This window comes from Dermacentor albipictus, chromosome 1 (genome assembly GCF_038994185.2).
Source record: "Dermacentor albipictus isolate Rhodes 1998 colony chromosome 1, USDA_Dalb.pri_finalv2, whole genome shotgun sequence".
NCBI lineage: Eukaryota > Metazoa > Arthropoda > Arachnida > Ixodida > Ixodidae > Dermacentor > Dermacentor albipictus.
In genome coordinates this window covers 136,017,092-136,032,695 of record NC_091821.1, presented here as the reverse complement: position 1 = coordinate 136,032,695, position 15,604 = coordinate 136,017,092, and the positions used below count along the sequence as shown (strand labels likewise).

Genomic DNA, 15,604 nt, shown 5'->3' with positions numbered 1-15,604 from the left:
GCGCGCTTTACGAAGGCGAGTCTCTAGAGCAATTTTTTGCGTAACCGCCGCTGAAAAGACACGGGGACGCTGCACACGTTTCCGATACGGCGCCGGGAGCTGCGCCGCCGCGCGGTTCTGCGGGGAGCGGCCGCCGGCAGCGTGCTCTAGCGAGCTTCTATAAACCGCGGGTCGCGCCGCCGCGGGCGCCAAGCAGCCGCTCCGATGAGCGGCGCCACGAGCAGGCGCTGTGAGGCGCCGGCGCAAGATGGCGCTAAGGCTGACGTCACGCTGGGGCTCGAGCGTCGCCTAGGCGACCGTAAACTGGGTCCGGAGCGTCGATTGGCGGCGGCTGTGCCCGTGCGAGCGCTCATTATCATAGAGCTGCGGAAAGCCGCCTGCCCGGCTTCAGGGTGCTGTCGTCGCCTGTGCTCTACGGCGAGTCCAGCGGCGTGTGTTGCCCAGCGCCGCCCACCGCGGGATCGCGCCTAGGAGCCCTGACCGCAGCTTGAGCCATGGGCTGCGCTATGAGTGCCGAGGAGCGGGCGGCGCTCGCCCGCAGCAAGCAGATCGAGAAAAACCTCAAGGAGGACGGCATCCAGGCCGCCAAAGATATCAAGCTTCTGCTTCTCGGTGAGTGGCTTCCCCACCTTGCCGCGCTGCCCGGCGGCACAGCTCTCCCCCGAGTGCACGCGCAGCGGCCCCCCGATCCGCCCCGGACCGTGCCCTATGGCTCTGTCTTGGTGCGTCTCGAAGGGCCGCGGCCAGCCCCAGGGGTTTGCCGACACCGGGTCCAAGCATGATTAGGCTTAACGCACGTCATGGCGTCCATTATGGCAGTGGGGCAGTCATGGCGGCGCGCCGCCGATACGCCCCGTGTCGACGCACGCTCACGTCGGACCCCTTTTTCCAGGTGCGGGGGAGTCCGGCAAGAGCACCATCGTCAAGCAAATGAAGTGAGTTGGCTCCGCCGGTCTGTGCACGCGGCCGCCGGGGACGCGTGGCGGTCGAGCCCGGCCGCCCTCCCCTGCGGCCGACCCGGGATCCCTCTCTCTCTCGTGACGCACGCGGCCCCACATGATCGATAAACACGACGCCGCCATCTTCCGCTCCGAGCATGGCGCCCCGTGTGCTGGCCTCGCCCAGCCACACGCGCTGTCTCTGCACGCGGACTGTGTGTGTGTTACACTGCGGCCGCGCCCCGAGGCATGCGGCCCCAACACCCTGCACGCTTGCCACCCCGCGCGCCGGTCACCGCTGGTGCTCTGCAGCCGAAGCCGGGGCCCGGCGACGTGGGCACGCTACACTTCGGCTGCAGCCCCAGCCGGGGCCGACGGCGGCGTGTTGCCACTGTGGCATGCTTGATGTACACTCTAGCCATGCACCGACCGCGCTCTTCGTGACACCCTCCTTACCTGCGTAGGGTCTGCCGCATGACCTTTCACAGCTTGTCCGTGTAGCTCTCGGAGATCAGAATTGCAAGGCGTAATGCTGCTATTGCCGCTGCTAGGTGGCTTTTTTCAGCCTCGCGAACGCCTTTTCCACGGATACACAGCGTTGGCGATTCACACGGGGCGCAAGTGGTAATGCTGTGGAAGGGACCGCTTCATATGACATATCATCGGGGACATGTTGTAAACAATAGCGTGACAGTGCTAGTGGCGTTAGACGACCATGGTTACTGCGCCTGACAGTTTCAAAGCGAATGGGGCTAACCGTAAAGCGCGGTGGGAAAGCTTTGTGTGCAGCGTGGAATGAACTCGCGCGTTGCATTCTTATTGAGCCTGCGTAACGAATGAAGAATTCCGCGTAGAATTCCGTGTAGAATGGCGCGTAGAATTCAACCCGAGAAACGGAGACAAACGAGCGCGCATCCCGCGTGTTTTCAGGTAGAAGGAAGTGATGTGTAGTAGAAGCTGCAGTTAATTTTTTTCATTAGGAAAGGACGAAGGTTCGCGAAAGGTCGCAGTCACTGTATCACGTTTCGGTTGACATCAGAGCTGTTCTGCATATGTGATCACCTCCTGGCGAACGAAAACCAGCGCGGTACACAGACTGGCAATTTCTATTGGCATTACCTATTTTATATTCCACTCCTCACCTAACCGAACACGTAAGCACTAAATGAAGCTCGAACATTGTCCCCTCGGCGACACGCTGCTAGACGACCGCACACATACATCGCCATTAGTCATAATGCTGTCAACAGAGCTACGCAATTATTGAGGAAGTTGAACAATAAGTCTCGTTATTGTACTTCACACACAAGGGCGCTAGAAACTGCCGTATTGTCGTGCATGCGTATATGTGTATACACCAGCAAATATTACGAGCGTTCAAGTATTCCCGTCGAGAACTAACGTTCCTTGCCCTTTCTTTGGCCACAGTACAAACAGCAGACCATTCCTCAAAATCGTATGCAATGCTGGAAAAACGACATTATTGATCAGTGACCAATGAGGCTGTCCCAACGACATGCGACGTTTGCCAATTATTTCGGTCAGCATCATGTTTAGAGTGCGAGCAAACCGCATTTCTCTAGTACCACGACTTGTTTTCAGGTGATATTACTGTGCGCGACCTGTTATACATATATACATTCTAAAAGGGGGCTTGAACGTGAAGGCCATTCGATATTATTGACACACGCTGATGCTGCATTTTTCTTGCCACAATATATTACAGTAAATCCAGATTATTGAACCTTGCTGGCCGTTTCGAGTCATGTGTCGTTCTGACCCTCTCTTTGGAAGCTCTTGGTTAAAGTAGCATCAGATATCTACATAACACACTTCATGCATGTCCTGTGTTGATAATTGCATGCTGTTACTCTGCTTGGGTTTTGTGCATGCTCGTCCAGTTTCCGAGCACATATTTGTGCAGAAGTGACTCTATGAGAAGAAACTCGACCTCATTACAGCGTGCCGCCGTGCGCACATTGACAAAACAATGGAAATGAGATGCCTGGTGTTAAGGAGCGCCTGAGACCAAGACAATTTTTGTAGTAGCTACTTCTATGCAAGAACATGGCTGATGAAAACAAAGAAAGAATGCCGTGGAAATGTACGAGTTAAAAGCATTGTGGCGTTACAGCTTAAAAAGCTTTCCTATAAGGGGTGTTTTGCTACAGAGAAAGCGTCTCCACATCATTGTTGTTGGGGAACGCTCGACACGTGCGGTACTTTCGTATATGACTAATGAAATCGAGTGCAGCTTTTCTGGCAGCAGCTTCTTCTCATGACACAAGCCACGTGGGTTCCGTATCTTTTCCGATGTACTACTACGCCGAGGAGTGAGGAAACATAATCACAAGGTTTTCCTCAACAGCTTGCGGGTTTAGTGCTCAGAAATTGGTCAATAACAACTTAGCTTTGAATGTCTACCTGTCTTATTATTAAATATGCAATCAACCTAAGGAAATAACAAAAAAAGAAGAGTCCACTTTGTTAGAGCGAAACATTTGCTTTGACAAAATGGCTTCGCGAATTCCAAGTTGTAATTTTTGTACTCAATAACCTTTCTAACGAAGCAGTGCTTCTAGCCAACTGTGGTATGTGTGCGCATACGCTGTCAGTGGTTTCGGTTTTTCATACTTCGTGTAGTTCACTGGAAAGCGCGTTTTGTCTGCACTGACAGTGCACACAAAGCCCGTGCTGGTGAAGCTTACCAGTGGATACACATATATATTTACATCTTCTTATCGTGTTTACTAAACTCACCCTAATTCTCAGATGCCTGCAGCAGCATTCATCAAAGATCACGAAGGGTCTCGGCACTCGAAAAACAGAAGCGAAGCAGACTCGGTGCTTGCAGCGCTTATGTTGAAGCGCGAGAAAACTTTCGCATGTGATTGCGACATTCGTCTAGAGGCACTATCCTGCCGAGGTTGCAGATCCGGTAGCTTTGCATTTACGGCTTTTCGGGTGGACACGCTCTCCGCATTCTCCATCAAAGGATAGTTTTTACTGTGCATGCCTACACGTAGAACCGCCACTATGACCTGCACCTCTGCCACTGGCAGGTCATTTCTGTCGTAATTTATTTGTAGAAAATTGAAGGCAAATTTAGTTTTGTTTTTATGTCTTGCACACCAATAAGTACACATACATATAGAGAGACACAGAGATAACAAATAGAAAGAAATGAAGAAAATATGTCTTAATTACAGGAAGGGGAAAAGACCTGTCAAACAAAGACCATGATTCTATCTTAGTTCTGTATGCTTTGTAGATACGGGAGAAGAAAAAAAAGAGCACGAAACTGGTTTTCATCTCGAAGGTGCGAAGTATGAGGAAGAAAGGAAGGAAAAAGTGGAGAAGGAAAGGTAGGGAGGTTAACCAGTTTAGCGTAACCGGTTTGCTACCCTACACATGGGAGAGGGATGGGGGAGATGAAAGATGGGGAAGGGGAGAGGGAGAGAGAGCACATAGCACAGCACACACACATCGTCCGTTGGAGTCCATCAATCTGGCATGGTACGCGACATCACTCTCACAGGATATCGATAGAGGGAAGGGGGTACTGAGTACGCGCTAGCCTATTGAAAAAGCCATATGACCCATAACTCCTATATCCAACAACATCATATGACATATAGGGAAAACGGGTTTTTGTATAGGATCCTATATGTTTCATATCGGATTATCGAATATCGAACACGGTTTTTTTTTCAGTAGAGTAGTTACATGGCGATTGAAATGAGCAGCTCATAATGAGCATTTATGGCAGAGTCTACATTACATGAGCTATATATTGACACGTCTACTACAACCAACTACACGCAGGGCATCTCATGCACATAACTTCAAGGCAAAGCTTTACTCGTTTATTACGAACAACTGTACACAGTGCGCTCTGCGTATAGAACATCTCCTGCTTTATATGTCTAGTTGTGTCTGTCAGCATAACCCGCCCCATTCCATAGCGCATATATTTGTTCACGTAATATTTGAAGAAGCGTGCCTCGCATCTATGACATGCCTTTTCGGAAAAAGTGCAGTAATTGAAAATAAACACACGCAGACACACACGTACGCACACCTCATGAATCCCAGAATCCGCTTGTCGTAAATCTAAATGCGAGCTGCCAAGTGTGCGAAGAACGGAAACCAGTAAGCACCTTGCGGTTACTTCACTATTACGTTCGGAGCATCTTGGAAAGGGTTTACTTCCAGTCACGATGGCGTAGCGGCTATAGTGTGAGTCGTAAAGAAAGATCGATATAAGTAGGAGTCGGAAAGGCATAGTTCGTCAGACTTCAGCGTGAAGAGGAATGTAATAATGAATGAACGTTGCAACTTGCGTTGCGTCGCCGAGTGCCCTAATTGTGGTAGATGTTTGGCAAGGGCGTCGTCTTTCGCAGCTCAATGACTCGGTCCCCATCTTCGTCGTTCCTAGTGCCATAAGTTCAAATACGCAAATGCCGTTGCTGAGAATCCTGAAAGGCCTAGCACTTTAATCGACAGCAAGCTATGGCGATCGCATCCCCGCTGGAGGTACAAGGAAGAGAGGAGGGAAAGGCGCGCAGCAAAATTATTGCTGAATGCCAATGTACTGGGGTTCCCGCATTTCTCCCGATCTCGCTTGGGCTCCCGCACACCGCCTTTTCTCCTCCATAAGTCGTCTGTCCAGTGCTTTAAAGTTATGAAAATGACAAGAGGCGTGTGATGCAGTCCTCGCTTGAACGGGTGCATGCAGGGTAGTACCGCAACTCGGAGAACCGGCGGCCTACTGCAAGGCTTCTTTGGTAATAGAGACCTGTTATTTGGACAAAGTTTTTTTTTGGTGGAGATTCTCATGGAAAAGGCCTACGTAAGATGCCTCACGGACAGAGGTGGGAAAGGGACCCAGAATACCGCTTTATGTGTACGCTACTCCACGCACTTTGCAGGTCTTGTTGAAACATCGCACTTGGTTCGAATTGACGCTGAACTGCTTTACTTAATTAAGACGCGCTATTTATCTTTCTTTAATTAGTCCTAATGCAGTTTGTATACCATGGTGATAACTGTGCAGGAATCCATTTTCAAATGATGATAAAGAAATTATGACTAAGACGAAGTGGTATTTTTAAGCTATGAGAATCCTTAATGTCCGTTGAACATACGATTGCCAACCGCATCACGTTGCGAATGTGGGGGCGGATCGGCTTGGTGGCACTGACCTTTTCTTCGCCTCTGCGCACTGCCATAATGACATACTGCCTCCCAGCCTATTCTGTGCAAGCCAAGCTCCGTAACTAATACTGGCAACGTCTCTGCGACAGGAAAAAGAGAGAAAATACTTATCATTGAATGGAGGTTGATGCATGTAAACTAAGTCCATTAGAGAAGAAGTAAAAGCTCAACATTCTCTTTGAAAGTGGTCGAGACGTACGCTGAAAGCGTCATGTAAATCACAGGTACTAAAATCAACACCGAAGGTTTAAACAAGGTACCTTGATCACCAGAATGAAGTGATATACAATGTCTGATGGTGAGCAGCGGGCATTCAACCGAATTAAAGAGCACTAATTCATTATCTTGTGTCACGCGAAAGAGCGAGAGATGAGATTCGAAGTCAAATATTCAGTTTGCTACACATCAACGGAAACTCATCAAAGCAGCCTAAGGCGATAGAATAACGGGCATATCGCAGCTGTATCTTGTGCAGTGCAATACCTGATAACAACATATAGAAACAATCTTAATCCTAATCTTACACACACACACACACACACACACACGCGCACGCGCACACACACACACATGCGCACACGCGCACACGCGCACACAAATATAAAAAAGACAGAAGATGCCACATGCACATGTGTCTGACATAGTAGTTCTGCGGAAACCCGCAAGGTGGAGAGAAGTAATGAATAAAGGAAAAATCAGACATCCACCCATTCGTAGCAATTGCTACAAAGGAAACCCATACGGGTTCCTCGAAAGAAAAGCCTGAAAGTTGAAGAAGTTTTTTTTTTCAATTTTGAGGCTTTTCTTTCGAGGAACCCGTATGGGTTTCCTTTGTAGCAATTGCTACGAATGGGTGGATGTCTGATTTTTCCTTTATGCACATGTGTCTGCTGCGTTTCGCATAGTTGTTTGGTATTTCACCTGTTCCCGGCTGGCATGTGTGGTGATGGTCGTGGCGGCGATGGCGTTAAGATCTGGCCAGGTGGGTCTCGCCTGGCAGAGGCCTGCCGACATGTTTCTCGCCCACACATTACAGTAGCAAATAGCATCTCGATGGTGTTCCTACTGCCTTCGGCCTAATGTACTCACAGCGTAGAGCAACATACTCCAGAGCATGAGCTTTTGCTTAAGTCGAACAAACTCCCATGTTTTGTCATAAGATTGGCAGGCCATGCATAGTGTTCACCTCATGGAAATGCGATGTGAGTGTGTATTGCTCACTGATGGTTCCGCACACGACTATTCTATAGAGGAAGAACATGCGTGGCTTGTGTGAAGAATAGCAACCTGGCGCTTAAGGCACTTGCAGTGCACAGCACTGTGAGTGGCATCAAGTGCAATATGTAAACTGTAAGTTTTGCAGCGGGAGTTTGTATCAGCACGTCCAACTCTAGACGTGCCCGTTCGCTAGTCGTTGCACAATATCAGTAATCTCACGCAACATCCTTAGCTTTCGAAATGTCTCTTCAACAGCTGCAAAACACGAACAGTGGGTATAAATAATTGTATGTTAGCGTATATTTCAAAGTTTCAATATTGAAGTAACCGCAAAGCTGGTTTCTACGTTCAATATTGCAAGTAGCGTTATTGATGTTAAAAGACCACAAGTGGGAGACAGCAAGACAACAGTACATAAAAATGATCCTAATGGAGGTGAAAGTGCGCGCGCACCTTGTCCGAGATTGCAACGTACATAGGCTCTAAACACGCCATTTACGCACAATGCTTAAAATGGGTTTAGTAAACATCATAAAGGGCCATTAAAGCCGAAACTCAGTAACACTGTTAACAGCGCAATCTCTTTCTATATCCTCGCTTCGAGCTGCGCATTGGGTTACCAAAGGCGTGGGGCCAAAGGATAAAAACAAGCCATAAGAAATGAGTCGCTGTAAAAACCAAACTGGAGTTTAGCTACCACCGTAAACCACCTGTGAATCAAAAGTTCGAATTCGGCGGCCTTTTATAGCTTCTTCATTTGAACAGCTGGAATCGGAAAGGAGGACGTGATCGTGATGTGGACGTGATCTAACATGTGCTGAGGATGACAAACTTACGTTGGCTGCCGTATGTAAAACGAAGTGTTTTTCCAACTGATAAACAGAGCGAAATCGACTCAGTAGTGATAAAAACCTTCATTTCCGCCTGCATCGCAAGAGACTTCACAAAGTTAGGATTTTAGTCAATGTTGCATTATTTTACGACGTTTACATCATACCAGGGCTGGGCAAATATACTTTGAAAATGTATCATGGTACGGATACAAGATTCTGAGGCGATAAGTATTATCGGTACAAATACAAGATACACGTGGATTAATTGTATCCGATACGATACTTGCCATGCGTATATTAGGATAATTGGATACATTGGTTAATTCCTGATTATAGCTCAACTGCCGAGGCGACTACAAGTAACAGGTGTTTACTGGCGAAGTTCCTATCTCCTGCCAGCCAAACATCCTCCTTTTAATATTTCCTCTACTGACACGTATATACAAAAAAAGAAAAAATGAAAGTTACAACAACGATCTACACCGCAATTAATAGCGCAACGGTCTACGGTCCAGTCGGAGGTGCATCAGTTAGTGCAAATGCCATGCGCAATCGGGAATTTTCTCATGCCGCCTTTATCATCGGTACGATGCACTGTCTTCCGGTCCATTCGTAAAGCGGGCCAGTGTCTTATATTGGAACGTGTTCGTTTGCATAGATTGATATTTGTGCCGCATTACGCTTCACTGCGTAATTTGCGCATGTGATAGGCTGCACGTGTTAGATAAAGATGTTTAAAAACGGTACTCCACGTTGTATATATTTTGATTCTAAGCGACAGTAAAATGGCAGTAAATACAGCTTAAGGTAAGAAGGTATTTAATTACATAGACACATCAGAAAGTCAAAAGAAGAAGGTTGGTGAGATTTGTCGCCGCCCACTTTCTCAAAGTTGAAGCTCATGTCATCATCTTTGGTATCATCACAACTGCGGAATGGGCTTGCAGCAACGTTCAAAGTAGGCGTAACCTTAAGTGATGGCTGACGCTCAAGTTGGAGCCGTACACGCCGCTCATGATGGTATTGTAAAATGTGCATGTTAATGGGACTTTATACCAGTCAGACGAAGAAACCGTTAATCGTGTAGCAGTAAATAACGTTCAATTTAAGATAGCATGTCAACTATAACCAGCAGCGCTCAGCTTTTTGGTAGAAAGCTTCCAGAAAATGCGTATACTCGAAAACGGGTGCAAGATATCTCGGCAGACACCCGCATTGGGCAACAGAATCATGTTTCTCATTCTCATAAGGGTCTTTGAAAAAAAATGGGGAAAACTTCCGCACCTTTTGAAAAATATTCACTCACAGTGTAGGGAATGTGCAAATGCACAGCGAAACTATTCAGCAAATATTAAGGTAATCAGACGAGTCGACGGCGGGAGAATATCTCAGACGGCGGTAAACAGCACAGTGCATAACGGGGCGATGGAGAGGCAGCCAGCCATGCAACTATATCGAAAACCAAAGAATGAAATCGGAACAGGAAAGTTTTACGGTACTTGAAAGCGCTGCAGCATTACCGTTCGAATCCATATGAGGGTGTACAATTCTCTGAACGGCAGTGTTTTCAGATAAAAAATTCCCATGGCGATTACTCGTCTGTAGCGCCTGGAAATGGCGCAGGAACTACTGAGCATGTTGTGTTATAATTTCAAAGTACCCACATAGAAGTGAATTATTGTCTAGTCGTTCTGTCGAAGGCCTCGAGTTTTAAATGCACACTAAAGATAAGCACAAGTTAGTTTAGACTGATAAATAAATAAATAATTAAAGCTGTAATAGGTTGATTATTAAATAGAAAATTTGTTTTTGCCTCATTTAACCAAGACTTCTTCTCACAGTATTATAAGAGCAGCTTTTTGATGTTTTACACGAGTAACTTTCTAGTACAGACGGCATAATTTTTTTCTTTAGAGCCCCTTTAAAGCTAACATACGGAAAAATCAAATGAACCTGCGATGAAAAATAGTAAAAGACGGCTGGAGTTTGTATGTGTGTGCGCGTGCGTGCGTGCGTGCGTGCGTGCGTGCGTGCGTGTGCGTGCGTGTGTGTGTGTGTATGTTTGTGTGTGTGTGTCTGTATCTGTGTGTGCGTGCGTTTGTGAACGAACTGATATTGATGCGAAACCTAACGACCGAAACCCAAGTTCCAGTCCTAAGTACACACAGGAGGGACGAGGTTTGTCAATAACGCGCAATATATACGTTAATGTACGCTCGCCACCTAGAATCGATTGTCTGGATTCACGATCGGCGATAACGACCGACTGATGACTCACCCTGTGTGGGCGAAACGTTTCGAGGCTTCGCCAGACCTCGCACTGTTAATGCACTTAGGTACTAAGAACAACGTCGTGCGCAATTATTACTCTAGCTTACGATGTCCAAGTGCCTTTTTACGCCTCCTTCCATATCATTTTATAGACATTTGACGTATATACATCAGAAACTCTCGGACCGAAGGCCTATCCGCGTCGAATCGTCTTCTTTTTGCGCGCCTTCCCACGCTCTCGGCAAACATGTTTTTGACGGTAAAAAGCGTCACCGGCTGTGAACGCTAACGCGTCACTCGTGTCAGACCTCCTTGTTGACAAGAAGCGGACGTTAGGGAGGGGTGGGGGCCCTCAATTGTGCTCCTCAAACTTCACTCATGATGACAGCTGTGAAACAGCAGCGACGAATGACAACCAACGGCGAATGCAAAGAGGGTCGGAGGCCAGTAATACACCCGTATGACGGGCACATCTTCGCGGGTGGTCTCCTTGTCGCTCGATAACTTACGAGGTAAGCGCAAGCCACTTGTGAAATGTTCGTCCGAGCCTACGACTTGAATGAAAAAAAAATAATGAAAAAGAATAATGAAAGCCACAGCTAACATATGAAGGATGCAGTAGTGAGTAAGGCAGAAATTCCAAACGTGTGCTCCTTCCTACATTCCGCTCCTTAATGAATCCGGCATCCACATCCGAACAAGAATATGAGTTCAAACATCTTGTAATCCTCTAACCGGAATGCTGTGCTGAAGGCGGTCGAAAGAATATATTACAGTAATTTAACTTGTAGCTATTATTATTATTATTATTATTATTATTATTATTATTATTATTATTAATAATACTGAAAGCATATATACATCAGACAGGAAAGGGAAAGTGAGGGGCAGGCTGGCAACTGCCACCGGAAGGGGCACAACGCCTGCCTACTCTTCAGAAAGGAGGAGACAGAAACATAGAAATGGAAGATAGGAAGAAGGAGAGGGAAGAGCAAAGAATGAGCAAAATGGCATATCTATAAGGATAAGGTAGAACACACAGTACAGGTCACACACTGTAGGGCCGGTCACTGCAGGTCGTCATCAAGCTTGCAGAAAATTTCAGGGCAGTCACATTTGTTATGAGCGCACGCTGAAGGCAGCCGATCAGCCTCTTCATTTTTGCGATGCGTACGTGTGAAGGTACCTACGTGTGAAGCTATTTCAGCCGACTTAGAAGGTGATATGTGCAGACCAACTTCACCCAACTACTCCGAGGTCACGTTCCGAGCTCTTTGCAAGCTTGCACGGAGCCCCAGACCAAGGTGCGAAGAGACGCTTATCCACAGAGCAATGTCATCTGCGTAGATATCTATGCCCACAGGGAAGTCACTGTCCCATGGCAAGCGACTTGGAAGTGCGGCGAGTACAGTGTTACACAGAAACCATGATAAGACGCTGCCCTGTGGGACACCGCATTTCACAGTGCGGGATTCACTTGTTACTCCTCCGACACGCACTTTCATTCGGCGCTCCGATAGAAAATTGCACACAAAGCAGAGCAGACGACCCGAAATTCCCGCGGTTGCAAGATCGAAAATAATCGCCTAATGTGGAACCGAGTCGAAAGATTGCTGCATGCCTAGGAAGAGCATGTAGGCGGAATGCTTTTTTCCTCTAGCGAATAAATGTGCTGAGACAAGGTCTGAAATTCTGTCCAGAGCTGAACGGCGGCAACGAAAACCACTATGACTTCAGGGAAAAAAGTGCCTGACATCTGCAGGACCATTAAGCTCCATTAACTTGATGATTTTTGAAGTTAGGGATATGGTCCGGTAAGCCTTGAGGTGTCTTGCAAGGCGCCTGGGCTTTAAGATTGGTATTACCACGGACGATTTCCATTCAGCAATGATTACACCGGTTCTCCAAAGGGAAACATAATCACGCAGTGAGAATAGAACTACTGAGGCAGAGCGTTTCAAAATGTACGCATTTAAGACAGGGATGAACTTCAGCGCAAATAAAAGAAGAAAATCAGGTTGAAGGTAATTATGGCAGTCGTTGACTTAAATTTTATAAATACGCGACACATTACATACATACATACATACATACATACATACATACATACATACATACATACATACATACATACATACATACATACATACATACATACATACATACATACATACATGCATACATGCATACATACATACATATATACATATATACATACATACATACATACATACATACATACATACATACATACATACATACATACATACATACATACATACATACATACATACATACATACACACATACACAAATACATACATACTAGAGATGAAATGTGCTTGAGAAATGGTGCGGTCTAAATTTCCAACGCTGAGCTTGAAAGTGTAAATAGAAACTTCGTTCGGTGTGCGAAAAGCAGTCACCTGAACATTGCCGCAAGAAGAAAAAGTACTTTCGAGGACATAGACCTAGCGCATCGGTTCATGTGTCTCAGTACTCAGCATGATTCAAGTGTGTCTGAGCAGTCAGCCATTGTTGGCGCACACGCTACTCTCCGTACAACAGGCCTCGGCACAGTGTCGTTCGGGTGATCGGTTCCACCCAGCTCCCATCACCCATGAGCGCGCGGGCCGTTGCGCGACGCCGACAGCAGCGCGCGAGCGATGATTGTTGCCATGGAGCTGGAATGATGCCGAAGATTCGTGCAGGCCCATTTGCCGGGCTGTAGCCTAGGAGACGGTCAATGTCTGACCAGCGACGTCGCGCCTGCGTCGGACATGCGAGCCAGGGTCGAAGGCTCACGGCTTTCGCGCCCTCACGGCCGGCCGTCAAGTTGGCAGCGATGTTGTGTAGACGCGCACTCCTTTCGGGAACACTTCGTGTCTGCGTGTCAGAAGGCTTTTATTGGCCTACGTGCGTCAAATGTCCGGCGCTTCTTTGTTTGTAGTTTGAGAGCGCTATCGACTTGGTCGACGATGGGGTGGGGCCAAAACAGTTACGACGCATCCAGCGTTGCTTGTTACTATCGGGCTTTCTGTATCCTGCGCTTTGGCTTTCCTTTCAGCCGAGTTTTGATTACTGATTGGCATTTTCCAAATGCGCGGTGCCGATTAAAAAGAAAAATTAGACAAAAAGTAATGAGTTCATTTAGAATTGAAATCTGACATGAAGGCAGAAGGAAGGCAAAAGAGAAAATTTATATGACGCTTAGAAACCTCACATAAATCCGTTCCGTAAGAAGGCGTTTTCCTAGGAAGGCGTGGATGATCAGCACGAAGAGAAAAGACAACGCGACGAAGTTTCGTAAGCGTGAGGCGCATAATGCAATTGGCATAATTTCATACTTGTTTTCTTCTCACACGAAGGAGGCTTTGCCTCACTCAAGTAGCGGGCTTTGCCTTCTCACTTTCAATTCCATGTAAAATATTCTGTAAAAGGAGATTATCAAATAGATAGCAGACTGTTCAGTCAGCGCCTACAACTGCTCGAATCTGCAACGGGTTGCGAAACACAATAGTGCGCTTCTTTCGTCGTCCTACTGTATATGAATTGCTGTGCGGCTGGAAGCTGTTCACAATGAACATCTATGAACAAAAAAATAAAGCAAAAGGTGACAAATGCATTGATAATGGTCGTTCATGCGTGTAGCTCTCGTTTTATATTCCCGAGGATGTACGCAACGTGAAGAATTCTCACGCGATTCCTACGAATTGTTTCCTATAGAGGCCATCCACCATTCCATCCTAACGCGGAGAAGCATTTGCATACAAAGTTGGCAAGTCCTGATTTTTTTTTTCGTAACATACGTAACTGTCCAACAGCCTCGTTGCTTCCGTGCAGAACCTAATGATTTCCTCCCAGAAACTTGGCCTAGCTCGAGTATTTCCCCCGAAAAATCATTTGCCCAAGATGTTTCTCGTATATGCAAATATAACACAGGAAAGAATTACGTGCACCGAATGTTACTCATAATGGGAGAATTTTTTTCAGCGTTCATTTGGGCAAACGACATTGAAGAAAAAGAAAGATTTATCGGAGGCTGCAAAAAAAACACAACATTTATGAAAGCAACAACACGACGATAGCGTCGATCTCACCGCAGCTTTAATTTTCGAGAACTCCAAGGATTTTCCTTTCGATCGCATTTTATTTCCTATGCTGAGGCTTGTCTGGGGATTAGGGACTCGTGCCACTGCGGATCGATTCGATCGTTCCGGAGACTTCAGCTTCAGTGGCGGTAAGTGTGCCATGCGGTCGAAGCAAAAGCCGCATTTTCTTGCGCACCGACCATTTTCCCCGAATAGAATTGGTGGCTTAACCGGGTGCTTAAGAATGTACTATAATTGCTTCAAATCAGCGCTAAACTCGTTATTGTCGTAAGTGTGCGTTTTGTCTGCAAACATGATAGAGGCATAGGTGAATTTAGCATAACTCTGCAATGTGAGAGGTGCCTAAGGAACATGCTTCAGTTCCACTCAAAGCGATCCATCTTTCTTGCCCGGTGGTACCTTCGAAGGAACGAACTGAAGCTATAGTTGCCTGAGGTGCATTCATATGGCGTTATATCAGAGAGATGTAGCTAATATGTCGATCAAAGACAAATGTAGACATAGTCGAGGGAAGGGAGTGGTTCTTTCAAACGCACAGTATAGGCGGAGTAATACGACGTATAAAAAAGAAACAACAGAAAACGTGCTTGCCAACAAGATATTCAGAAAACACGCTCAGAAGTCCTAAGACAATTTTACTTTCAGAAAGGCTGATAGTGAAGCAGTTGCATCACATCGACGCACTTCAAGTATTGTTCTGATCGCGTGACGAGGAAAATGTGTAATGTGTATAAAAAATAAAATAAACAAAAAAAGAATACTACAGAAATCCTGACAATTGTCTATTAATACGTAAGTGTTCGTTGGCTCGGCTGCTACTTCGCTTTTTCTTGCTTAATTAGCTAGCTTATGCATGTCTACCTATCGCTTTTTCGGAGCGAAAGAATGCTTACGCATTACTAGGCAGTTCTCCAAATTTTTTCCGGCATTTTTTGTTGCTTATTATGTCTATCCTGCTTACACGATATCATAACGTCCCAAGCACAATTAAATTCCATACAATCACGGGATTACA

At 46.4% G+C, this 15,604-nt stretch overlaps 1 protein-coding gene across 1 annotated transcript in view; it reads left to right on the top strand.

The window, feature by feature from the left end:
* The first annotated feature begins 316 nt into the window (after positions 1-316).
* Positions 317-15,604, top strand: part of Galphao (G protein alpha o subunit) — a 170,797-nt gene continuing 155,509 nt past the window's right edge. The window contains exons 1-2 of the mRNA XM_070526236.1: positions 317-612; positions 893-935. Of these exons, the coding sequence (XP_070382337.1) occupies positions 495-612; positions 893-935 (161 nt within the window). The 5' untranslated portion in view covers positions 317-494. The remainder of the gene's footprint in view (positions 613-892; positions 936-15,604) is intronic.